Source organism: Mustelus asterias, chromosome 4 (genome assembly GCF_964213995.1).
Source record: "Mustelus asterias chromosome 4, sMusAst1.hap1.1, whole genome shotgun sequence".
In the NCBI taxonomy this organism is placed as follows: domain Eukaryota; kingdom Metazoa; phylum Chordata; class Chondrichthyes; order Carcharhiniformes; family Triakidae; genus Mustelus; species Mustelus asterias.
Window position 1 is genome coordinate 36,105,402 of NC_135804.1, and position 26,887 is coordinate 36,132,288.

The 26,887-nt window shown below is 41.3% G+C and overlaps 1 protein-coding gene across 1 annotated transcript in view; it reads right to left on the reverse strand.

Annotated features, from left to right (window-relative positions):
• Nucleotides 1–26,887, reverse strand: part of itfg1 (integrin alpha FG-GAP repeat containing 1) — a 274,792-nt gene that overhangs the window by 55,307 nt on the left and 192,598 nt on the right. Inside the window, exon 14 of the mRNA XM_078210834.1 lies at nt 4,959–5,037. Coding sequence (XP_078066960.1) covers nt 4,959–5,037 — 79 coding nt within the window. The remainder of the gene's footprint in view (nt 1–4,958; nt 5,038–26,887) is intronic.

The following is a 26,887-nucleotide window of genomic DNA, read 5'->3' on the forward strand; positions in this document are numbered from 1 at the left end:
TGTTGCCTGGTATGGAGGGCATTAGCTATGAGGAGAGGTTGGAGAAACTTGGTTTGTTCTCACTGGAGCGACGGAGGTTGAGGAGCGACCTGATGGAAGTCTACAAGATTATGAGAGGCATGGACGGAGTGGATAGTCAGAAGTTTTTTCCCAGGGTGGAAGAGTCAATTACTAGGAGGCATAGGTTTAAGGTGTGAGGGGCAAGGTTTAAAAGAGATGTAAGAGGCAGATTTTTTACACAGAGAGTAGCGGGTGCCTTGAACTCGTTGCTAGGGGAGGTAGTGGAAGCGGGTACGATCCCCGGAAGGGTAGGGGGTTTTAGTTAAGTCGGGCAGTATGGTCAGTGCAGGCTTGGAGGGCTGAAGGGCCTGTTCCTGTGCTGTAATTTTCTTTGTTCTCCTTATTTAAATCCATGAATCATGGTAAAACTCGAATATCTTAGACAACAATCACAAATGTTTGAGAGTTTGGTCAAGTTCAATGTAAGCAGATGAAATAATTGTCTGCTGTTCTTTCGTCTGGTATCAACCAATGGACTTATGCTTTTTCTGTGATGTCACTTCCTGTCTTCGTAACTGTGATGCTGGCTACAGGACCCACTTCCCGGTCTACTTCACTGTGATGCTGGCTACTGGACACTCTTCCCAGTCTATTTCACTGTGATGCTGGCTACTGGACACTCTTCCCAGTCTATTTCACTGTGATGCTGGCTACAGGACACACTTCCCGGTCTACTTCACTGTGATGCTGGCTACTGGACACTCTTCCCGGTCTACTTCACTGTGATGCTGGCTACTGGACACTCTTCCCAGTCTATTTCACTGTGATGCTGGCTACTGGACACTCTTCCCAGTCTATTTCACTGTGATGCTGGCTACAGGACACTCTTCCCAGTCTACTTCACTGTGACGCTGGCTACAGGCCATGCTTCCCAGACTCCTTGGGATGCGGTCATTGCCGACAAGGCCAGCATTTATTGCCCATCCCCAATTGTCTTTGAGAATGTGGTGATGAGCCATTTTCTTGAACCTCTGCAGTCTATGTCGTGTAGATACTGATGTAACAAAGCTTGCTTTTTTGTTTCTATTGGCAATGATGTAAATATAAAAATGTCCAGAATAAAAAAATCCTATTAGGGATACATATCTGCACTTAAACTCTTACCAAATTTGTGTACTTGGTTTGAACACATCTTTGTTTATAGGACAAATCCAAAACTGGTGAATAACCATACCAATGGTCAGCCTACTTAAGTTATGTCAATTAAGTCCTTTTGCCTGTGTGGTACTTCCACAACTATTGCACACTCTTGTATATTTGCCTGCTTCATCAGTATATATTATTGTATTATGCAACAGATTGTTGTCTTTTCCTGGGATTTACACATGAAACACAACTTCAGTCTCTTCACTGTTCCCTGTGCTGAATTCTCTGACATTTAAACATAGCCATTTCAGAGCAGACAATGTTACTATGGGATTGCCTTTTGATGTATCTCTTCAGAATGCTGAAACTAATTTTCACCAGTTTTGTTTTACTATGAGAAATATGTGCTCGAAGTCAGGAACACGGATATACATATTTGTTTGCTGCTGCATCCTTATTGCTGGCCTAATTTGTCAAAGGAGCCAAACTAATATAACAGACAAAATCTGCAGAATATAAACAGAACAATAATTTTCAGTTTAACAATTTTAACAGTTTGTTTTTTGAAACAATGATGAGGATACAATGGTGAATGCAGGTAGGTAATGGTAAGGTAATTAAACTCGTTACAGCTGAAAGCATCATGGATTGACTATTTTAGAAACAGCACATGCCTCAAAAAAACCCCATAAGATATAGGCGCAGAATTAGGCCATTCAGTCCATCGAATATGATCCACCATTCAATCATGGCTGACATGATTCTCATCCCATTCTCCTGCCTTCTCCCTATAACCCTTGATTCCCTTATTGATCAAGAATCTATCCATCTCTGTCTTAAAGACACTCAATGACCTGGCCTCCACAGCCCTCTATGACAATGGGTTCCACAGATTCACCACCCTCTGGCTGAAGAAATTCCTCCTCATCTCGATTTTAAAGGAGCATCCCTTCACTCTGAGGTTGTGCCCTCGAGTTCTCGTCTCTCCCACGAGTGGAAACATCCTCTCCACGTCCACTCTATCTAGGCCTCTCAGTATTCTGTAAGTTTCAATTAGATCCCCCCCTCATCCTTCTAAACTCCATCGAGTACAGACCCAGACTCCTCAACTGCTCCTCATATGACAAACCCTTCATTCCTGGGATCATTCTTGTGAACATCCTCTGGAGCCCCTCCAAGGCCAGCACATCCTTCCTTAGGTATGGGGCCCAAAGCTGCTCACAATATTTCAAATGGGGTCTGACCAGTGCCTTATAAAGCCTCAGCAGTACATCCCTGCTCTTATATTCCAGCCCGCTAGAAATCAACGCGAACATTGAATTTGTCTTCCACCTACCAACTGAACTTGCATGTTAACCTTAAGAGAGTCCTGAACCAGGACTCCCAAGTCCCTTTGTGTTTCAGATTTATGAAGCCTTTCCCCATTTAGAAAATAGTCTACGCCTCTATTCTTCCTACCAAAGTGCATAACCTCACACTTTCCCACAGCGTATTCCATCTACCACTTGTTTGCCCACTCTGCTAGCCTGTCCAAGTCATTCTGCAGCCTCCCCATTTCCTCAACATTACCTGTCCCTCTACATATCTTTGTATCATCCGCAAATTTAGCAACCATGCCCTCAGTTCCATCTTCCAGACCATTAATGTATATAGTGAAAAGTTGTGGTCCCAGCACTGACCCCTGTAGAATCCACGAGTCAGAAGTCTCACAACACCAGGTTAAAGTCCAACAGGTTTATTTGGTAGCACAAACCACGAGCTTTTGGAGCGCTGCTCCTTCATCAGGTAAGTGGGAGTTCTGTTCACAAACAGGGCATATAAAGACACAAACTCAATTTACAAAATAATGGTTGGAATGCGAGTCTTTACAGGTAATCAAGTCTTGACTGAAATTAACCTGGTGTTGTGAGACTTCCTACTGTGTTTACCCCAGTCCAACGCCGCCATCTCCACATCATGGAATCCACTAGTCACCAGTTGCCATCCTGAAAAGGACCCCCTTGTCCCCACTCTCTGCCTTTCGTCTGTCAGCCAATCTTCTATCCATGCCAGTACCTTGCCTCTAATACCATTGGCTCGTAGCTTAATTAGCAGCCAGTAAGGCACCTAATAGGACAGGTAGTCTGAGCAAAATAAGACATTAACTGTACTTACACCTCTAATTGAAAAACACAACTTAAGTTTAGATAGTTAATGATGACTTAAGTCTAGATAGTTAAGGGGGAGGAGGGTGGTTACTATGAATACAGATTACGATGGAACAATATTGAGGAAAAGCAAGATGAAGTTACCATGAATAGGAGATATGAGAAACTGGCTAGCAGAGTTGGATGGATGGCCAAACCTAAAAGTAACAGTTTCCTCTGAACAGTAAAGCACTCAGTGCTGTGGTTATATCTTATCCTGTGACATAATAGGCATGTTGTGGATGAAATATAAAAGCCAGTGCATGTTAGTGGCCTGAAGGGTGCATGTTGGACTTTGGGCACCAGAGGTCAACCTCAGGCATCTACAGGTTCCATCCAGCAAGGTGATGTGAGTAATGTAGATCCTTAGTGTTTTCACATTTACTATGACTGATATATTAACATAAGACAGAAGCCAAGTCTTATTTATTTATTAATTAAAATATTAAAGCTGCAAACTCTCTAGAATTACAGACCTATTAGTTACCAAGATGCACTGGAATGGTCACATCCAACACTGAGTATAAAGTAGAGCAATGTAATCCCTGTTGATTGCCAAGGATTGTCAAAATCTAATAATTGTACTTTGCTAAAAGGCTATTCAGAAAACAGTTTTCACTGCTATTTGATAGACTTTGAGTTGCAAATGCAATAAATCCTAGAGGTGTCTCTAGGAACACTGAATCAATTCACCTTTGTTCCTTTTTAGGGAAATAACTGGCCTGGACTTCCTCAGAGTGACAATCAAATTTGGTTGTCATTCCGTCCCCAAGTACTTGCTCAACCTTCCGACAGATCAGGTGAGTTACAGGTAGTACAATGTGGCCTTGAGGCCCACTGTTGAAGTGCTGGAGCGTCGAAGTGAAGAAGAGGTCATATCCAAATTTTTTGGCACTAGCTGTCGTAATCCGGGTAAATTTAAAGGTCCATTAAAATTGACAACCCTAGAGATAAGATAGTTGTCTAAGGTACCTATATTGGATTTGGAAGGGGTTTGAGGTCAGAAGTTGGGGTGGGGGGGGTGGGTCAGTGGAGGGGGGATGGGAGGAGAACCAGAGGTCGGGAGGGGGTGATTATTGGGTTGGAGGTCAGGGGCTGGGGAATGGGAGTGAGTGGGAGAAGAGGATCGGATTTGGGGCAGAGGAATTATGTGGGGATGTTGCGGGGTTGTGGCCCGGAAGGGGGTGGGGGTGTTTGTGCCTCAGATCCAGTCCGGTTGAGCCAGGGGAAAGGGGTTAGGGTGAAGGAGCCTCTGTGGTTGGGGGGTGATCCTGTGGTCCTGTTGGTACTCAGGGAGTATGGGATGGGGAGACCCCTAAAGTGCCAGAGTGTGGGTCATCCTGTGAGAGGTAGTCAGAGAGTTGGCGGGGGGAATTTAAATCAGCTTTTTGGATGGTATTCAGTGCAAGGTAACTGCCTAAGGGAAGTTTGCATTTCTGGACAGTTACTGCGCAAACCTTACCTATGAACCTCCGAGAGGTGTCCAATCCAAATTGACGCTGGGGAGCTTACAAGCTATGACCCAATAAAATTATTTCTGTACAAACATTACTTAGTGAAAATAAACTGTAAATATAAGTTGTATTAGGCTTGAACTCTAAGTGCTACACTTTAACTTTCACCTACCTGATGCATTTTTCAGATATCCATTAGCATCTGCTGTTGTGTACATGATATATGGCCCAGGCTGGTTCACACCAAATGGCTACAGAAAGAGAGAAAATCAAACTAGATTATGTACACCAGACATACAATTTAGCAAATAATGCTTTAAAAATGAATGAAACCTCAGCACTTTAATAAATCTCTTCAGGTTAAAAGAAAGCTTTTTCTCACTGCGCTATGCAATATCCCTGTATTATCAGCTATTTCAAATATATTTTCAATTCCCTTAAAAGATGCAATGATCTCTGCCTCAATTACTTCCTTTGGCAATATGTTTCACACTCTGACAATCAGCTGTGTCAAGAAATAAGCCCCAAACTCTCTCCTCACTCAATGCTAATTTTAAATTTGCAACTCCTTTTTGTCTCCAGTCAGAGGAAATATAAGTAAAATACAGTGAATGCTGGAAAAAATAAATAAAAACACAAAATACTGGAAATAAATCAATAGGTTCATGCAGCATCTATGGAGAGAAATTGAGAACATAAGATATTGGAGTAGACCATGCAGCCATTGAATCTGTCCACCATTCAACAAGGTCAACTCCACTTTCCCCATTAGCTTCCCATATTCCTTGATTCTCTGAGAGATATCTAACTGAGCCTTCGATATACTCATAGATGAACCATCTGTGACCCTTTTGGATAGAGAAATTCCAAGATTCATAAACACCCAAGTGAGGAAACCTCTCTCAGCTCAATCTTAAATGACCGACCTTTTATCCTGAGACTGTGCCCCTATGTTCTAGGTTTCCCAGCCAGGGGAAATAACCTCTCAGTGCCAACCTGGTCAAGCCTCTTCAGAATCTTGTACGTTTCAAAAAGAACATTTACATTCATCTAAACTCTGGGGCCTCTTATTACAGGAAACTCTCATCTCATGCCAGGAACCAATCTAGTGAGCTTTCACTACACCACCTCCAATGCAAGTATATTCTTCCTTGAATATGGAGCCCAAAACTGCACAGTATTCTTGGTGTGGTCTCATCAAAGCCCTTTACAAGCAAGACTTCCTTATTCTTACTTCAATCTCCTTGCAATAAAGGCCAACATGCAATTGACTTGCTTGTTGCATCTGCATGCTAACTTTTTGTGTTTCCTGTATGAGTATACCAAAGTCTCTGAATATCAAAATTTTAAAGTTCCACACCTTTTAAAAAGATGCTCCACTTTTCCATTAGACTACCAAAATTAATAACATCACACTTGATTTACAACCTTGTTGTCAATACATTTAACCTGTCTATCTCTTTGAAACCTCTGTGTTCTCCTCACAGCTTACATTCCCATGTAGCTTTGCATCAAGGTTATAAAGCTAGGTGGGAATGTATGCTGTAATTCAGCTGATATGGATACATTATTTGCAGTCTCTTCATCCAGGTCATTCATATAGATTGTAAGAAGCTCAGGCCCCAGCAATGATCCTTGTGGCACTCCACGAGTTACAGCCAATCAAATTGAAAATGTTCCATTTATCCCTACTCTTTGCTTCCTGCTAGTTAATCAATCCTTTATCCATGCGAACACATTATCCTAAATAGCATGAATCCTTATCTTGCATGTTAATCTTTGATATGGCACCTGATTGAATGCTTTTCGGAAATCCAAGTTTGCTATATCTAGGCCGGGATTCTCTCGTTGCACTGCACTGTTTGAGCAGTGCGGTGGGCCGGGAGAAACCAGCAGGGGGCCAGGTTGCAAGTTTCCCAAGTGCTTTTTTTTTGTTAAGTGCAATCAGATTCGCACTGGAAATGGGAATGGAGCTGATTAGAATTTCAATATGATTAGCGGGCCCGTTTTCACAACTGTTGGCAGTTACCTTTCTTTTGGTAGAATCCCGGCCCTCATCTTTTATCAAACCTATTAGTTATATCCTCAAAACAACCTAATAAACTTGGCAAACACAATTTCTCTTTTGTAAAATCTGTGTCTAATCATGCGGCAATTTCCTAAGCACGATCATCACTTAATAATAGATCCCAGCATTTTCGTGATGACTGATGTGAGGCTAACTGGAGTTCCTTTTTCCGCTCTCCCTCTTTCTTTCTGAATAGTAATGTTTCGTTTGTTAATGTTCAACCACTGAAACTATTCCAGAATCTGTGAAATTTTGGAAAACAGAACCAGTGCATCCACCATTTCTGCAGTTACCTAGAAGCAGACCATTAGGTTCTTGGGATTTGACAGCTTGTAATCCTTTTTCTCTGCTATTATTAATTACTTTAAGTTCATCGCTCTTATTAGCTACACTTGGCTACACTTTTTTTGATATATAATTTATGTCTTCTATTTGTAGACAAATAAAATATCTGTTCAATATCTCTACCATTTCCTCATGATAATTTCTCCTGTCTCTGAAGGGACCAATTTTACTTTAGCTCCTCTCATTTTTATATACTTGGAAAAGTTTCTACCATCTGTTATCATAATCTTGGCAACTTACTCTTGGTAAATCTAAAATGCATCTCTCTGAGGTTTAAACGTCATTCTGTCCACAGTCCTCCTGTTTTCCAACTGAATTTTCTTCATTACCTTTTGAATTCCACTAATTTCAATTCTTTAAAAAATATATTTAACTGTTCAAACCAAAATACATGCATTAAGAGGAACTAGTAGTGGTGATAACTTTTTTGGTTTTCACTACCATGCGGTGTCTCTCCCTGGAGACTGGCTTTGGCAGCCTGCCATTTGAGACGAGGTCAGCATCAAGTGGGTTCTTGGTGACTCAGCCACAAAATACAGTTTGCATTCCAGATGTGTTGGAAAATTCCAGCCTCAGCTTTATCTGGACTCAAATGCCAATATAGTTAGGAAACACGATCAATATTTAATTGATTTTACATTGAAGTCAATTTAAATTATATTATTGTACAGTATCTTAGTGAGCTTTTATTTTTACAGGAACAAAGAAGATTTCATCAAATGAAAATCCATTATGCCTCATTATATCAAAGTGTTGACATATCGAATTCAGTAACTCAAGACTGCACTCTATTCGATTTATGAAAAGAAAGTAAGAATATGAAGTTTTGCAGAATGGGTGAAAATGGTTTCCTGCAGGAATATATGCTAGTTATTGTCATTCACCATTGACAGAAACAATTTGGACATATAGGATCGAAATTTGCAGATGATACTAATTTTAGTAGTGGTTTGGAGGGGGAAGAGGCGGGCTCAAATTTACCAAAGGTGTTTGTTGGTGTTGGAACATAAAAGACCCTGGGTCGTAGGGGAGATCCAGTTAGGGACCAAAGGCATTTTGTTTAAAGGAGATAAAGATTGGAGGTTCAAAACATCTGCTTTTGGAATGGAGCCACAGGTTTTGAACAAACAAAAACAAACTTTACTAGAAAAGATCAGAAAGTCAAAACAATTTACAATATTTAATATTCAGGATGGGTATGAGGTACATGTGAATTAATAGACAAACTGTGGTCCAAATACTACACTGCAGAGTAAACGGCAAATGCAACCAAGACAGAGTCCATGGATTTCTCATGCTTACGCCAGTAAACACTAAGCTAAACAATCCAGTTGAAATTCTGGCTCTCAAGGGATTCACAGCTTCACTTTTGAAGATCTCTTTTGGGAATTATCTCCAAAAGTCTTAGACAGCTTTAACAATGGCCCACATCGCAGGGTTTCAATCTTGCCTTCTGAGATTCTTTCTCCCTGGATTCCTGAGTACATTCAACACTAGCTTACAAGCACACTTTCTGATTTATGGCTGTGCCAAGCAGAATATCACTGCTCCAAAGGGGTACCTTTGCCCCAAGGCCCTTTTTACTTAAAAGTTTGCTTCCCACAGCTATTTATTAAAACATAACTGGGACCTGTTTCTGTTCCTTTTGTCTTTTGTGACACGTGTTCACTGGTAGACTGCCTCAAACTGACTTTGTCAAGAAAAACTGTTTACTGCCACTTGTACTGATCTAGCAACCTATCAGAACACTACCAGAGCCCCCCGCCCCCTCGCCTCCCCCCTCCTCGCCTCCCACACACCCTCTTTCCCCGCCCTTGTTACTAGGCAGGGACCAACGTAAAATGCATTGAAACATCCTGCACCTTAAATGTTAAAACGTCCACAGACTGCTAACTTAGTACCCAGGGACATACTGATCAACGATTTCTTGACACCCATGTCAGATTGGAATTTTAAGGAGCAAGCATCTCTAGATTAATTTTAATTGTTTACATGACTGCAGAGTGCTTCTGAAATCCATCTTCCACTTGAGCTTATGAATAGTGGGCCAAGTAGCACAGCAAGGCTACTTCAAGCTGCAATTAATTTAAATTGGCGCACTGTAGTGGTCATGTTGTGGAGATGCCGGCGTTGGACTGGGGTGAACACAGTAAGAGTTTTAACAACACCAGGTTAAAGTCCAACAGGTTTATTTGGTAGCAAACACCATTAGCTTTCAGAGCGCTGCTCCTTCGTCAGATGGAGTGGAAATCTGATGAAGGAGCAGCGCTCCGAAAGCTAATGGTGTTTGCTACCAAATAAACCTGTTGGACTTTAACCTGGTGTTGTTAAAACTCTCACTGTAGTGGTGCCATAGGCTAGGTCGGCCATATTCCCTCAGGTTTGAGTAGATGTAGTAGTTGAGGAGTAACATTCATTTCGCACAAGTGCGAATGACCAATGACCAAGAGATTTCAACTATCTCCTTTTGATATTTAACTGCAAAACCATTGCTGAATTCCATCAACGTCCTTGGTAGGGGTGGGAGGGCTGGTGGGAGGCTTGTTAGCATTCAAGTATTCAGCAGAAATTTAACTGAACCAGCTGCATCAACACTTTGGCTACAGACACATGTCAGAGGCAGGGAGTTTTACGGGGAATAGATGTCCACCATCTACATTGCACAAGTCAAGAATGTGATGGAATACTCCCCACTTGCCTAGATGAGGGCAGCTCTAACGACATTTTACACCATCGTCAACATAAAGGGCAGCAGACACATAGGAACACTAAAATCTGCAAGCTTCTCTCCCAGTCATGCACTATGCTAACTTGAAATATATCGCCGTTCTTTCTCTATCACAGAGCCAAAAACTTGGAACTCCCTCCCCCACTTTGCATGCACTAAACCATGAGGACTGCAGTGGTCCAAGTCTGCAGCAAGTTCTGAAGGGCAGTTAAAGATGGGCAATAAATGCCAGTCATGTCAAAATGCCCACATCCGAAGAACATATAAAAAAGCATAACTCGGTGATTTGGTTCTCCAGAGGATTTTAATGTGACCGTCAACATATTGATGGACTGAACTCTGATTCTGAAGAATGTAACATTAAGGCATTAATGTGCAGACATATGGTGGCAAACTCACTGCATCAAAACAAGTTCCTGACAAGGCCATGTTAAAAAAAAGTATATAAAAAGGGATTAGTTCAAGATTTACATACATTTCATGTTATTCCTATATTTGGGTAAATATACTAAACATAGAAATACAGAAACTAGAAGCAGGAATAAGCCATTCGGCCCTTTGAGCCTGCTCCACCATTCATTTTGATCATTGATCACCGAATCCTTATCCTCCTTTTCTCCCATATCCCTTTAGCCCCAAGAGGTATATCTAATTTCTCCAGATAACGTTTTGGCCTCAACTACAATCTGTGGTAGTGAATTCCACACATTCACCACCCACTGGGTGAAGAAATTTCTCCTCACCTTAATTTTAAAAGGTTTACCCTTTCCCCTCAAACGATGATCCCTAGTTCTGGATCCCCCACTGTTGGGAACATTCTTTCAGAATCTACCTTGTCTAATCCTGTTAGAATTTATAAGTTTCTGTGAGATCCCCTCTCACTCTTCTAAACTCCAGTGAATATAATCCTAACCGATTTAGTCTCTCCTTAGATGACAGACCTGCCATCCTAGGAATCAGCCTGGTAAACCTTCTATAGCAAGGACATCCTTCCTCAGATAAAGGACGCCAAAACTGCACACAATACTCCAGGTGTGGTCTCACTAATGCCATATACAATTGCAGCAAAACATCCCTATCCCTATACTCAAATCCTCACACTATGAAGACCAAAATACCATTTACCTTCTTTACTCCCTGCTGTACCTGAGTGCTTACCTTCAGTAACTGATGCATGAGGACTCCGATTCTATGACTCCAGGATCTCGTTGAGTATCCACCTCTTTCAATTTACACCCATTCAAGTAATAATCTGTCTTCTTGTTATTGCTACCAAAGTGGATAACCTCACATTTAGCTATATTATGCTGCATCTGCCATGCAGATGCCCACTCAGCCTGTCCAAATCACGCTTAAGTATCTCTGCATCCTCCTCACAGCTCACTCTCCCACCAACTTTGTATCATCTGCAGATTTGGAGATGATACACTCAGTTCCCTCTTCCAAGTCATTAAATATATAATGTGAATAGTTGGGATCCTAGCACAGATCCCTGCGGAACCCCACTAGTCACTGACTGCCAATCAGAAAAAGACCCATTTCTGCCACCTCTTTGCTTCCTATCTGCTAACCAGCTTTCTATCCATCTCAAGACATTGCCTGCAATCCCATGTGCTTTAACTTTACATAGTAGTATGTTCTGTGAGACATTGTCGAAAGCCTTCTGAAAGTCTAACTAAACCACATCCACTGATTCTCCTCGGTCAACTCGACTAGTTACATCGTCAAAGAGGTCCAATAGGTTCGTCAAGCATGATTTCCCTTTTGCAAATCCATGCTGACTTTGTCTGATTATACTACTGCCTTCCAAATGCCAAGTTATGAAATCCTTGATAATGGACTCCAGCAACTTCCCCAGTACCGTTAGACTCGCTGGTCTATACTGGTGGAGTTCCAGAAATAAGATATATAAATAAAATGCTTTTGTCACTACAGCAACAAATATTATCTCGTGAAACCCATCCCACTAGAGATATATAAATTGTATAGCAAGATAAGTTACTTTGATATCTTATTGTTGGTGAAGATGGAGCTAGAACACTCAAGTGTAATGTGGAGGGAGGAACGAGGATCAATAGGTTATTTTTGTTTTTTGTCTATCACTGATTGTCATACTGATTAGCAAAATTAATGAAATAAATATTGGGAAGACTGAAACCATTTTATTTGGTCCCCACCACAAACACCCCTCCCTTACCACCAACTCTATCCCCCCACACCCTTTGTTTATAAAGTTTATTTATTTGTCACAAGTAAGGTTTACATTAACACTGCAATGAAGTTACTGTGAAATTCCCCTAGTTGCCACAGTCCAGCGCCTGTTTGGGTCAATGCACCTAACCAGCACGTCTTTCAGAATCATAGAAATCATAGAAACCCTACAGTACAGAAAGAGGCCATTCGGCCCATCGAGTTTGCACCGACCACAATCCCACCCAGGCCCTACCCCCATATATTTTACCCACTAATCCATCTAATCTATGCATCCCAGGACACTAAGGGGCAATTTAGCATAGCCAATCAACCTAACCCGCACATCTTTGGATTGTGGGAGGAAACCGGAGCTCCCGGAGGAAACCCACGCAGACACGAGGAGAATGTGCAAACTCCACACAGACAGTGACCCAAGCCGGGAATCGAACCCAGGTCCCTGGAGCTGTGAAGCAGCAGTGCTAACCACTGTGCTACCGTGCCGCCCCCAGAATGTGGGAGGAAACTGGAGCTCCCGGAGGAAACCCATGCAGACATGGGGAGAACATGCAGACTGCACACAGACAGTTACCCAAGCTTTAAATCGAACCTGGGTCCCTAGTGCTGTGAAGCAGCAGTGCTAACCGCTGTGTTACCGCGCCCTCTTTGAAGAACTATCAACCATATATCTGCATCATAAATCAGACCATCTATTTCCACCTCAGTGACATCTCCCATCTCTGCTCCCATCTCAGTTCATCTGTTGCTGCAACTCACATCTATGCTTTTGTTACTCCAGACCCGGCTATTCTAAAGCACTATGGCTAGTCTCCCACATTGTACACTCCATAAAGGTGAGGTCTTCCAAAGTTCTGCTGCCTGCGTCCTAACTCGTAGCCACTGCCGTTTACCCATCGCCCATATTCTTGCTTACCTCGACGGGCTCCTGATTGAAGAAAGCCTCGACTTAAAATTCTCATCCTCATTTTCACAATCCTTCATGACTTGGTCACTTCCTATTTATGTAATCTCCCCTCGTCCTACAACATTCTAAGATATCTGTGCTCCTTTAACTTTGGCCTCAATGTTTTCTGATTTTAATCGCTTCTCCATTACTGGCCATGCTGTCAATGGCTGGATCTAAGCTCTAGAATCCCTTCCCTGAAACCCTCAGTCTCTCTCCCTCACTTTTCTCCTAGAAGATGTTTCTTAAAACCTACCTCTTTGACAAAGTATTGGTAATTTGCTCATATTTCTTTATGTGGCTCCGTGTCACATTCTATCTTATAACGTCTCTGTGAAGCACCTTAGGACGTTTTATGATATTACAGATGCTTAATAAATAAAGGTTGTAGTTTCATGTAATAAAAAGTTCAATTATTTCTTGATGGATAACATAGTCACTTCAAGAAAGGATTTTTTAAATCAAAGATTAGCATCTCAAATAATAAGGACTTCTATTTTTAATATTGCTTTTAACAACCCCAGTAAGTACCAAAGCATTTTACAGCCAAGTATTTTTGAAGTGCTTTAAACTGGTAGGAAACATGGCAGCTGTATTGTTCACAGCAAACTCCTACAAATGGCAATGTGATAATGACCAGATAATTCGTTTCTTCTGGTTGTTTTGAGCATATATAAGTATTGGTCAGTACACTGGGGAGAACTCCACTGCTTTTCTACGAAATAGTGCCATAAGGGGTCTTTTACATTCATTTCAGAAAGCAAGCAGGGTCACAGTTTAATGCCTCATATGAAATACAGCATCTCTGACAGTGCAGCATTCTGTCTACTGCACTGAAGTGTCAACCTAGATCTTCAGAGGCTTGAGTAGATCTTTGTACTCAAGTCTCTGAAGTGGAACTCAAAATCAATCTTCCAACTCAGAAGTGGGAGTGCTACAGCTCTCAGTCATTTTTTTCTTGAGATATTACTCTCGTGGTGACAGGATTGAACTTAGACCTGCAAATGCCTTTGTTAATACAACAAAACCTATAAGTTACTAACACCTGATGGATTGCAATAGCTGTCTTCTTTTTGCAGGAAATCATCATTGTATATACAGACAGTAGTTGTAGGGATGATTTAAATCTCAGTACTAGCAAGGAAGGGATAAAGGGACCCATGACCGTCCGTCAGTCATCAACATCTTCAGACTGTTATACTTCAAAAATTTGGAAGTGTGATATCAGGCTGTACCTTGTGTTTTAAGGTTTAAAAGGGGTTAGCACATTGAAAGTGCATAGCTTGAGTGCCCATGGTTTTGGTGCCTCGTGTATCTAGTGCAGTTATTTACTGTCAGTAAGTATCCATTTCCTGCTAGTGTGTGTTTTTTGGAAGCATCCATTTATTCAGGCTTTAGTGTACTTTGTGCTTAGTGCACAGTGATCGTAACAGAATCCATCAGCTCCTATTTTGATTAAAGCACACTGACTCTAGATATTCTTTCAAACAATCCATTTAATCAGGCAGGAGGGTGGTGGGTGGAAACCAGGCCTCCGACTTCCTACCAAGCAAACCAGCACTCAGAGACAAGATGGTCACCATTCCATTAATCAAATAAAATCTTCTCTGCTACCACACGAGTGCCAAGCATTTAACTTTCTTGGTGGGAAAATACAGGCAACAACATTCATGAGCGCAGTACACATGTGTGACTCACATCAATACCAGTTTATAGCATATTTATTTGCTTAAAATAACATTCCAAAATCTCCCGGATTGTTTTCAACTGTAGTGAGACATTGATACCGATATCAGGAGATTCCTGGCTATTCCAGGAGGGTTGGCAACCCTACCTGGCTTATGATACTAGGCTTTGTGTAAGTGGCGTACCGCCAGCAGTCACTAACTCCCTGGTGGTGATGCTGTTCAGCTGTCCAGTTAAGTGCCCGAGTGGCAAGTGGGCAAAACCCCAGTTGCCTACATTAAATCCAGCCCTTAGTTTCTGTCTACTCGATATGCCCTAATGACTGGATTTTATATGATATTAATGGAAAAGGTCCATTAATATAAGTCAATGAGGTGTTTTGGAAGGGCAATTCATAGGGAGCCGTGTGTACTGACTTTCCCTGAAGCCAGGGTTACAGCTCGTTCAAGTGCTGCAAAGGAAAGCACACAATTAGCCAGTACTTCTGCAGGACCAAATGCTCTTTCTCACTTTTCAAACTTGCAACTTAATTATGATTAAAATGCTTTGTTGTGGTTTAATATGAATTTACAGGAAGACTTTTCTTGGTCTGGTCCCAAATACTCGCTATGCCCAGGTCATCCAGTGTATCAGAAAATCAGGAGGACCAAACACGTATCTTAAAGGAACCTGCTTGGTTTTGTTCCAATATAAGGGAAAGGTGGTGGGTTCCTTTCCTGTTGCATGCTCTGATCTACCTAAAATTTTTACAATATTTGTTAAGTTCAGGCCGTCCAGTATATCAGAGTGTAGGATCAAGAAAATTTCCCCTTTAATCTTTCTTCAGTTTTCTGACATTTCAGGATCTTCACATGGACAACAGTTGCTTCTTAGTGTCAAAATGACAGAGCTGTTTTATAGAAAAGTCTAGCTTCTTTTCAAATTACACTTCAGGAGACAAAGTAGTCCTCCTTTTTCCTTACAGTTGCTACTATTTATTTAAGTAATTTGTCATAGTCAGGGCATACTTCTGGAGCCAGACAGAATTAGACAGTTACAGACACACGTTCTTTTTCTTTCAAAAGTTTGTTCATTGCAGTCAACTAGTTTTTGAAATCCATCACCACCTTTCAATTGATCTGCTACTACTGTGTAATAAAGATCAGGATAATGATAAAGCAGCTTGTCAAATTGCTCCTGAAAATGACAATACTTGAAGGTAGGTTTGTTGATTTTCTGACCAAAACATACTACAACTTGAAGATTTTGACTGAATGAATGCATAAGTGCCCATTGATGAACTATGCAAAGAAAGGATGTTGCTGCATTATTCTTCTTTGTGAAATATAACTTTTTAAAAGCCTTCATTGTTCCCATCACAGAGCAAGCTGGCAGCAGCATATGGTCGGAAAAAACATCATCAGCATTGCCTGGATAGTGTAACAGTATGCCCATGGGGATTTCTCTGCTGATTGGTGCCTGAACTCAGAGTAGTGTTCAAACAAACATTTAACAATTACTGAAAAATAATTTCCAGTATTCTATTCATGGTAAATTACTTAATATTTGTTTTATATGGTTCTGCCTCATCTAGTTGTGAATGGTGAACAATTAAACAAGTAACTGGAGGAGAAGGTTCCACAAATATCCCCATCCTCAATGATGGGTGAGCCCAGAACATCAGTGCAAAGTATAAGGCATTTACAACAATCTTCAGTCAGAAGAGCCAAGTGGATGATCCATCTCAACCTCTTCTTGAGGTCCCCTAGCATCACAGATCATAGAATCCCTGCAGTACAGAAGAACCTGCCAATCCCCCAACACGAAGGGGCAATTTAGCATGGCAATCAACCTAACCCACACATCTTTGGACTGAGGGAGGAAATCGGAGCACCCGGAGGAAATCCACGCAGTCATGGGGAGAATGTGAAAACTCCACATAGACAGTCACCCAAGGCAGGAATTGATCCTGGATCCCTGGTTCTATAGCAGCAGTGCTAACTACTGTGCCGCCCGTGGTGCTTGATTCACTCTTGTGTGATATTGTGTGATATCAAGAAACGACTGAAGGCAATGGATATTGCAAAAGCTATGGGCCCTGACAACATTCCAGCAACAGTACTGAAGACCTGTAACCATCACTAGCTGCGCCCATAGCCAAGCTCTTCCAGTATAGCTACAACACTGGCATCTACTCCAGCAATGTGAACAACTGCTCAGGTATATCCTGTCCACAAAATGCAGGACAAATCCAACCCAGCCAATTGCCAACTCATCAGTCTACTCTTGATCATCTGTAGAATGATGGAAGGGCAGTCGATAGTAGCACTTATTCAGCAATAACTTGCTCACGGATGGGTTCTCCCTGCTCACTCAGTTTGACATGGCACAGAGGTTAGCACTGCAGCCTCACAATACCAGGGACACGGGTTCGATTCCCAGCTTGGGTCATTGTCTGTGTGGAGTCTGCACATATTTCCCATGTCTGCGTGGGTTTCCTCCGGGTGCTCCGGCTCCTCCCACAGTCCGAAAGATGTGTTGGTTAGGTACATCAGTGTACCCGAACAGGTGCTGGAGAGTGGCAACTGGGGGATTTTCACAGTAACTTCATTGCAGTGCTAATGTAAGCCAACTTGTGCCTAATAAATAAACTTTAAACTTGCTTTCCCTCTGTTTATTTTGCTCTCCTGTACATGATTTTACACTGGGTTAACGATTCTAACTGACATTTTCTGGCTGAAACAAGTATAGTAGGATTCTTTAATCTGTTTATTTAAGGGAATTACACAGTTGTTTGCTCAGTTCACACAAGTCCTACAAAATTCCCTGTAGATGTTGCTACAAAATGGATTTCTATTCATTGCAAGATAGAAAGTCTGCATGCTAGTGAAAGTGTAGTAAACAATGGTGCCCTTCATTAGTCACTGATCACAAAATCTGGGCCAATGTCAGAGCCAACTGAAGATTGCAGATGTTGCCAATTCTTTTTCTACTTCCTGCAGAGAAACTGTGGGCCATCATGAAGATGTACAGGTACTCTCCATTGATCAACTTGGTTTTTGAAAATTGTTCTTTTAATTCCCTGATTTTTCTAATTCACAGAAGCACTCTAATCATCTCTGTCCACATCACTGTAGCATTCTTCCTTTCCACCACTCTAATGCACATTAGTCCTAATCTTCTCCCAGGTCATGTTGACACTTTTTCTCTTCATTTCCCAAGTTCAATGAATCAGTGCCTCTGCACTACAGAGGGCATAACAGTATGCCTATCGCAGATTTTCTGAGTCACTATTTGAAGACATGCTATTTTAATATGATATAGTTTGCTGACCTGCGAACTTGACAGATGTTAAGTTAGATGTTAAATTCATGAATTTGATTGATTAAGGTAATGTAACATTCAGAAGCAAAGAATTCAATTGTGAGGGCTTTGGACAGCTTGATACATACTTCCTGTCAGCCAATTTATGAACATAGGATCATTAAGAGTAGGCCACTAAGCCCCTTGAGGTTGCTCTCCCATTCAATCAGATCCACACAATTACATTTACCTGCTATTGTTTCTATCCGTTGACACCCTTACCTAACAAAAATCTCAGTTTTGAACTCTCCATTTGGCCAGGGAGGGAGGTGGGGTAAAGAATTCCACATTGCCCATCACCGTGTGTGAGAAAAAATGCCTTTGATTTATTTCCTGAACAGGCTAACTCTAAATTTAAAATTATTCTCCAATGTTCTTGATTTTCCCCATCAGAGGAAATAGCTTTTATGTATCTGTCCTATCAAATGCTTTTAATATTTTAAATGCTTAAATCTTTTATATTCATGGGAATACATGTCTAGTCTATACAGGCTGAGTCTGCACAAGACCAATTTATCTTGCCTGAGTTGTAGTGCCTAAATTGGAAAGCAGCACTTAAAATGGAGTCTATACCAACTGGAGCAAAGTTTGCTCGCTATAGCAAATATTCCAGCCCTCTTAAAATAAAGGCCAACATTCCATCAGACTTCTGAATTTGCCTGTCAACTTTGAATGATTCGTATACTTAAAGTTTCAAGCTTTGCTGCTCCACAGTTCTTAGCTTTTCTCCATTTAGAAAATACTTTGATTTGATTTCATGTTTTCAGATTGGTAGACCTGACACTTGTCCATGCCAAACTTCATTTGTCATACCTTTACCCAACTGCATATATTTCTTTTCAACTTCTTGCCCCCATCAGTGCAACTTACTGTCCCTCTTAATTGCATGTCATCTGAAAAGTTAATTTTACAACTCTCAATTTCTTCATCCAAGTAATAAATGAATATGGTGAAAAGTCAGAGTAGAAATGTTCACCATTACAGAGCAGTTTGTAATACTGCCTTGTGCATCCAAACAGAAAAAAACATGCCAGGCCAAAAAGGTCTGTAAAGTGGGAAAATGAAATCTATATCCTGGATTTGAACATAATAGTCTTCTGTAACATCACGCATCAAATAAAGTAATAGGGTGATACATTTCCAAATCAATGACAGTTAGTTCAAATCCAAACCAAGGAAACTTGCAGACCAAATGTCATTGGCTCCCTACAATCTTTCTCGGTGATTCATCAAGCTAAATCATCTCTGTTAACTTGCTTTGTCTTATTTTGAAAACCTATTTGGAAGTGATTGGAATATTTTTCTCAAAATTTTAACTGATTGTCTTGCAGTCTGAGTTACCTTTCTCAAAAACATTAAGAAAGGTCCCACTAGGAATGTTTCTGCTCCTCATCAACTTATAAGCATTCTATCATGTCAATAACTATGTACATATTGTTATAAATACCTAGTTCAAGGTATGTAGCAATATTTTAGAGGTAATTTTTAACTCTGGGAAGACTAAGGTTTAACTGTAGAAAATGGGATAAATGAAATTAAAGCAGTTTGAAGACTGTTACACTTAAAAGATTGGGGCCACCTTGACTTAAGGCATTAACAGCTTGAAAGAAAAGATGCTAAAACAGCGATGGGCATACTTAGCTGGAGAACTGGAGACGAGGGGTGGGATTTTCCAGCCGCACTCCCCCCAAAAATCTGCCCGAGGTCAATGGACCTTAGCCCTCCCCCACCCCATGCTACAATTCCCGTGGCGGGCAGGACAGGAAAATTCCCCCCCCCCTCCCCTAGGGTTCAAGGAAGTTTTAGGCTTTCAATCTATCTGTGTGTTTACTGGGTGTGTGAATATTTTATAGCAGGGGAAAAGGCTGTAGGGTTCAGGGAAAGTCCCAGCAGATGTTTGATAGATCTCTGTAGCTAGGGCTCAGGGGAAGTTCTCGGTAGCTGAGAAGGTAACAGAAGGTCATTGGAACCATGCTGACAAGGGTTAGGACTCAGAAGAAGCCTTGTACACATTTACAGCTTAGGTTAGCTGGAGAGGTTGGAGCTTGGTGAAATCCAGAGACAGAGTCAACCCAGTGAATCTAGCTAGCTAGCAATTAAAGAATTGCAATTGTGCCAGAAGTAGAGACGGGAGTGCAGACTGAGACATCCAGGGGAATAGAGTATTAGGAGATAAGATTTAAATCCTGGGTGGTGTGCAATCGTTGAGGTAGTCTGAGTTGGAGCAGTTTTGAGGGAATTCAGTGGCTAAATTTTCGAAAGTGAAAAATTTTTGAGTCCTTTGTGAGAGTGACAAAGTTTCAACAAGATTGGCTGACTTAGTGTTTACTGATGTCTGGGTGGGCAGCTGAAAAATTGGTGGGATCTGTCCTGGTTGTGTTTACAATGTACAATTTGCGTGTTCATTCATATATTCCTCATATTAACCGAGTGTAAAATAGATATCGTAAATTGTTTTATCTTCTTGACCTAGTATAGCAAAGCATTTTTTTGTTTGTTCAAAACCTGAGAAATCTGGAGGCTTTATTATCTTGGCAGGTTTCTTGCATCTTAAACTTTGCCTACTTTAAACATAACTTTATTGGTCTCTGATTGGATCTTAACAAAAACATGGGGGCTCGGATTTAGGGCTTTCCTGATGCCTTCATCTTTCCATGAAATGTGCAAACCACTATGTACTCTTTTCCTTGTCTTAAGGAATGCAAAATAGCTACAGGTTCCTTGTTGCTGTTTAGATGCCAGTAACAGTCACTTTACTGACATAAGGTACGCTCAGTAGGAAACCAGTTGTTCAGAGTGCCATTTTCTCTACAATTGAAAAGCATGAAAACCTGCTGAGCCAAGAACTGGCTAAGTTAAATACACATATGGTTTGCAGATTTAAATGTCAACACAAACAGCATTCAAACCATTCACTGCACACAGGTTACTGCAACTTTTCTTGTAAATATTAATCCTTGAGGAAAGATATGGTAATATTGGGAGTCTTCAAGGTCTTTACTAAGTACAAAACAATCTCATTTTAGCTAATTACAAGATGTTGGAAGCTCAGTTATCTTACAATGCACTTGCACTGCAACTTTAATACTGGCATGAAACCAAATGCTAAATTGGAGGTATATTTGTAGCATAAGTTCAACTCAAAAAGAGGTTATCCTACACATACTGAATCAGATGTAGTGGAACATCAAAAATAAATAACACAACTATCTAAATGTTATGTTAGCTAATACATGATATTTACAAGAAACGAAAGCTCAAGGTAAGCTGCAGGATATGCTGTTTAACAATGACAGGGATGCAATAGTCTGCAGCAAGCAATATATATTATTTAAAAACAATTGATGTCTTGTGATGTTGATTAAGGATGGGTATAACCTGTGGCATATTGCAGGCCGGTTGGAAACAAATAAACACAAAGACCCATTATCTGAGTTTCATACAACCTGAATACCCAGTAGGAAATAAGGCTTGAGGACTGAGTTGGCAGGACATATATTATTAACTGAATATTGCAATATTAATCCAGTAGGAAAGAAATGAAAAAAAGTGTTCACAATAGAAATGATATCCATGGTGAGAGGTCAGCTGTTCGTCAGGTCTTGGAACCAGCATAAGGCATTAATTGAGGTGAAAGACAAGAAACAAAATGGTGGCTGATAGAGCCTTGCAAAAAAACATTTTGAGATTTTATTGTGTTAACCGAACCAGTGTTTGTCAATTGATTTCATATGCATGTGAATTCTATAATCAGAAAATGGGGCTGAAAATCCACTTGGGTGGGAATATCCAGTCTCAAGTACAAAGTTGTGCTTGTGTGGGCATTCAGCGGTTAATCCTGCCAAAATTTACAAGATGTGGAGATGCCGGCGTTGGACTGGGGTAAGCACAGTAAGAAGTCTCACAACACCAGGTTAAAGTCCAACAGGTTTATTTGGTAGCAAATACCATAAGCTTTCGGAGCAATGCTCCTTCGTCAGGTGGAGTGGTCTCTGTTCTCAAACAGGGCACAGACACAGAAATCAAATTACAGAATACGGATTAGAATTCTGTACTAATCAGTATTCTGTAATTTGATTTCTGTGTCTATGCCCTGTTTGAGAACAGAGACCACTCCATCTGACGAAGGAGCATTGCTCCGAAAGCTTATGGTATTTGCTACCAAATAAACCTGTTGGACTTTAACCTGGTGTTGTGAGACTTCTTACAAAATTTACAAGGTCAGAGGAAGGTCCCATTATTTGCATGTGAATGGGCAGAGCCTGTGTTACTAGGAGAGCATCTAGAATTCCAGATGTTAGAGAATCATCTGACAAGTGCTGGTTCCTCCCAAAATAAATAAATAAAATTGCCCTGCAGCATTTTGTAAGGCAGGTCAAATTTTCCTTTGATGAATCCTCATCCTTACACTCCCACTACCCAAACATCCACTGGGGGTACTGACTACCAATCTATTCCCTATATGTGCCTACGCTGAAAATAAGGGGACTCACAGTATAGGAAACGGTCAACCCCATACCTTGCCCTTTGCTACTTCCCTGGAAAGGGGAAACGTGAGCCCTAACAAAACTCACAGAAGCCCAAATGCAAGATATGGCCCCTTGCTTTGGGTACTTATCTAATAGTAACTTTGGCCCTTTCACCAGTTATTTTGTTGGGAGGGGGAGAAGAGCTATGTTCTACAGGTGTCTACATCTACAATTGTCAACAGGGCCCTCAACAGCGTGCAGCCCATCTCCTGCGCCACGACCCTCACCCCCTCCCCGCCCTCCCAGAACAAGGTTAGAGTCCCCCTTGTTCTTACATTTCACCCCACCAGCCTCCGCATGCAAAGCATAATCCTCCACCATTTTCGCCAACTCCAGCGTGATGCTACCACCAAACACACTTTCCCTTCACCCCCTGTCAGCATTCTGCAGAGACCATTCCCTCCGGGATAACCAGTCCACTCCTCCATTATACCCAACACCTCTCCCGTCACTCATGGCACCTTCCCATGCAATCGCAGAAGGTGTAACACCTGTCCCTTTACCTCTTCCATGCTCACCATCCAAGGTCCAAAACATTCATTCCAGGTTAAGCAGCGTTTCACCTGCACCTCTTTCAACTTGCATTCGCTGCTCCCAACGTGGTTTCCTCTATATCGGAGAGACCAAGCGTAGACTGGGTGATTGCTTTACTGAGCACCTTCAGTCTGTGTGCAATCAGGACTCTGACCTTCTGGTTGCTTGCCATTTTAACACATGATCCTGCTCCCATGCCCACATGTCTGTCCTTGGCTTGCTGCAATGTTCCAGTGAAGCTCAATGCAAACTGGAGGAACAGCATCTCATCTTTCGGCCAGGCATCTTACAACCTTCCGGTCTCAACATCGAATTCACCAACTTCATATGATTTGCTCTACCCCACCTTGGCCCCCTTTGTTTTCATTCTATTTTATTTAATATTTTATTGTTCTCTTCCTTTTATTTCTTTATTGTCTTTCCTCATTTTTCTTTCCCCCCCACTCTTCCCCCTACTTCATCCCCCTTCCCTTACCTTTTCTCCCCCCGCGTCCCCTCTTCTACATTCTACCCCCCCACCCCATAGTTTCTATGGTTATGACTCATCTTTCATTCCCTCCCCCTGCAGTATAAATATCTCCCACTTTCAATGCCTTTTGGCTTTGACAAAGGGTCATCTGGGCTCGAAACGTCAGCTCTTTTCTCTCTTTACAGATGCTGCCAGACCTGCTGAGATTTTCCAGCATTTTCTCTTTTGGTTTCAGATTCCAGCATTCGCAGTAATTTGCTTTTATGGATATTTTGCTCCTATGGAATTTTGTTGAATATGCTAACTTTGAATTAGTTTGCATCTTAAAGAAAATTATTTTGAAGAATCCATTATTAAAACAATTGTTACTTGATTCAATGTGGGCATCTGTTTGAAAAGACACCATAAACCTTTACACTTGTCTTTAACTGCAGTACCAGTTAATTTTATTGCTTTGTCAATGTATTATCTCACCTTCTATTCATCTACATCATCCCTCTGCTATGTTGGACATTACAAGACAGATCAAAATAAGCAGTGATGGTTCATAATTCCATCTCCCCAGTATCTCCACAATAAGCTTTCAATTAAGTTAAGTTAATTTATTCTGAGGTTTATCATGCAGACTTGCCATTGATTTAACCCACACAAATGGAACCTGTAGGAGCCAAGCCAATTGATTTAGTTTTCCCCATTCATACAATGAATTCAACATAGAATAGCTTGTCATCAAGTATCCTTTATAACAGCTGTGAACAGCTTTATGGAAATCATCCAATGCACCCAGCTGCTAGCATATTTAATTCATTGCTTCCTTCACTCTGAATGAATGATTTTTGATTAGCTATTAATAAGGGTTAAAGGACAGTTCTGCAAATCTATAAAAATGTAGTACACCAATGTTTGCTTAATTATGTACATTACACAGAACGTCTAGCAATATGAGTATACTGGCTGTGATCAGACTAGAAGCTCAGTAGATAGGTGTGAAAGCAATCTGTTCCACTGCTAATTTTTACTTAGCTACAAGTACATGCAAGACAACTGTAAAAGTGATGAAAGTGAACAGAGAAAACTGCCATCTGTTAAAATATGACTGCTATTAATGATACAGACCATGTCTTTACAATCCTTTATTTGCTAGTATAAGCTTGCTTCACAAAACTTTGTAAAACTTGGATTATGCCACATGTGCATCGATTTCACTCAATGCTCTCAAAATAAATTGAGAGCAAAAGTTTCAACCTAGGCATCACTGAACACAGGGTATCAGTGGAACTTATTTACAGATTTGACTGACATGAATATAGAGATAATACCCCAAGGAGAAAAGGAAAATAAATCTGAAGGAAGAAATGATGATTGGTTTTATTGTTAGGTGCGGTAATGAAGTGGATTGGAGGAAAGTAAAACCTTTCATATACTAAAGATTGAATTTGGAAAATTACACAATTATAAAGATTAATATTTTCTAAGTTATTTCTAAGTTTGAGGATTGCTAAAAGGGTCACCTCAATGTTTTCTCCCAATCTTTAAAAGGAGGAAAATGCAAACATTTGAAAGAGGCTCAACAGTAGGGAAATATCATACTCCAGCAGACAATGTTTTACAATGATCAGCAACTTTGCATTTAAAATTTTATTTCTGATGCTGGTTAGTGTGAACTGAGAAAGGATACGTCAGGCGATAGTGCGTGTGAAGGTTTGCTACTCAATTTTGTGTTTTTGAGATTGAAACAGAATATTGAGCTTCGGCTGCAGCTCTTAGGTTTCTGGTAGTAAAAATAGAGATTTAACTTAAATGCTCGCAATTCCTGTTCTGTTCCACACATATTCTAATTGAACACAGATAGCCTCACCACACCTTTTTAATTTTGGAAAAGTTGGATTCAGAAATGGGAGTAGGATATTCCTCTTAAATCCAATGGTCTTGAAATCTTTGAAGGATTGGATTGAGTCCAAGAGAAAAAGATGGATTTTCTCAGCAGCCTGCCAAATAGGATTACAATATTCCTCCATCATTAGTTAGGTTTATGTTTTGTACAACACCGAACTTGCCAAAGGTGGTAAGGACATTTTTTTTAAGGTCATTTTCACCACTTGCTTATCTCAGTGTAATTCAGATTGATTACTATGCCAAAGAACTCATAACCTCTCTATGGTACAGATAGGTGAGTAACATCATTGTTCATCTTTTTCAAGACAACAAAGTAAGTGTATAATAGTGTATAAGATGTTGAGAGGATTGATAGAGTGGATTCTCAGAGGCTTTTACCCAGGGCTGAAATGGTTGCCACAAGAGGTCACAGGTTTAGGGTGCTGGGGAGTAGGTACAGAGGGGATGTTAGGGGTACGTTTTTCACTCAGAGGGTGGTGGGTGCGTGGAATCGGCTGCCGGTAGTGGTGGTGGAGGCGGATTCAATAGGGTCTTTTAAGAGACTTTTGGATAAGTTCATGGAAGTTAGTAAGATAGAGGGTTATAGGTAAGCCTAGTAGGTAGGGACATGTTCGGCGCAACTTGTGGGCCGAAGGGTCTGTTTGTGCTGTAGTTTTTCTATGTTCAATGTTCCAAAACAAAAGATGCTTACTTTCTAAGCAAAATGCCGGCATAGTTTGGTTCATATTTTGAAAACATCTGGAGCCATTCTGACTCTATCGTCCCGATTTTACCATCACATTACACCCGTTTTTGGGTGAGAAAACTTGGTAAAGTCAGGCGTGAGGCGAGTAGCGCGATCCGTGTCCACTTCCACGCCGATTCCCCCTTTACTAAGGCCTGAAAATGGCCGCGATCGGGATCGTGCCTGAAAAACCCAATTTCAATTGACTTAATGGGCTGCACACCCAACTTTACCGGCACTCCCCCCTTGACCACCGCGTTCGTCCATCCAGAATCGGTGCGAAACAGACATGGCTCAATATAAGTCCAATTCGGGCGCTCCAGTTAGTGAGGAGGTAAGTGCCGAGCGTCCGACGGCTCTCTGCTTGAGATCGGTGGGGGAGGAAGGGGAGCCCGCTGCCACTCTGCCTGAGATCAGTAGAGGGGAGGGGGGGTCTGCTGCCACTCTGCCTGAGATCAGTGGAGGGGAAGGGGGGTCTGCTGCCACTCTGCCCGAGACCGGTGGGGGAGAAATAGGGGGAGGGTCCCACGATTGGTCTAGGTGGTGAGGGAGTGGGGGGGATATGGGGGCAGTAATGTTGGGGGGTGTCCAATGTCCATGGGGAGGCATTATCCGGCCCAGGAGGG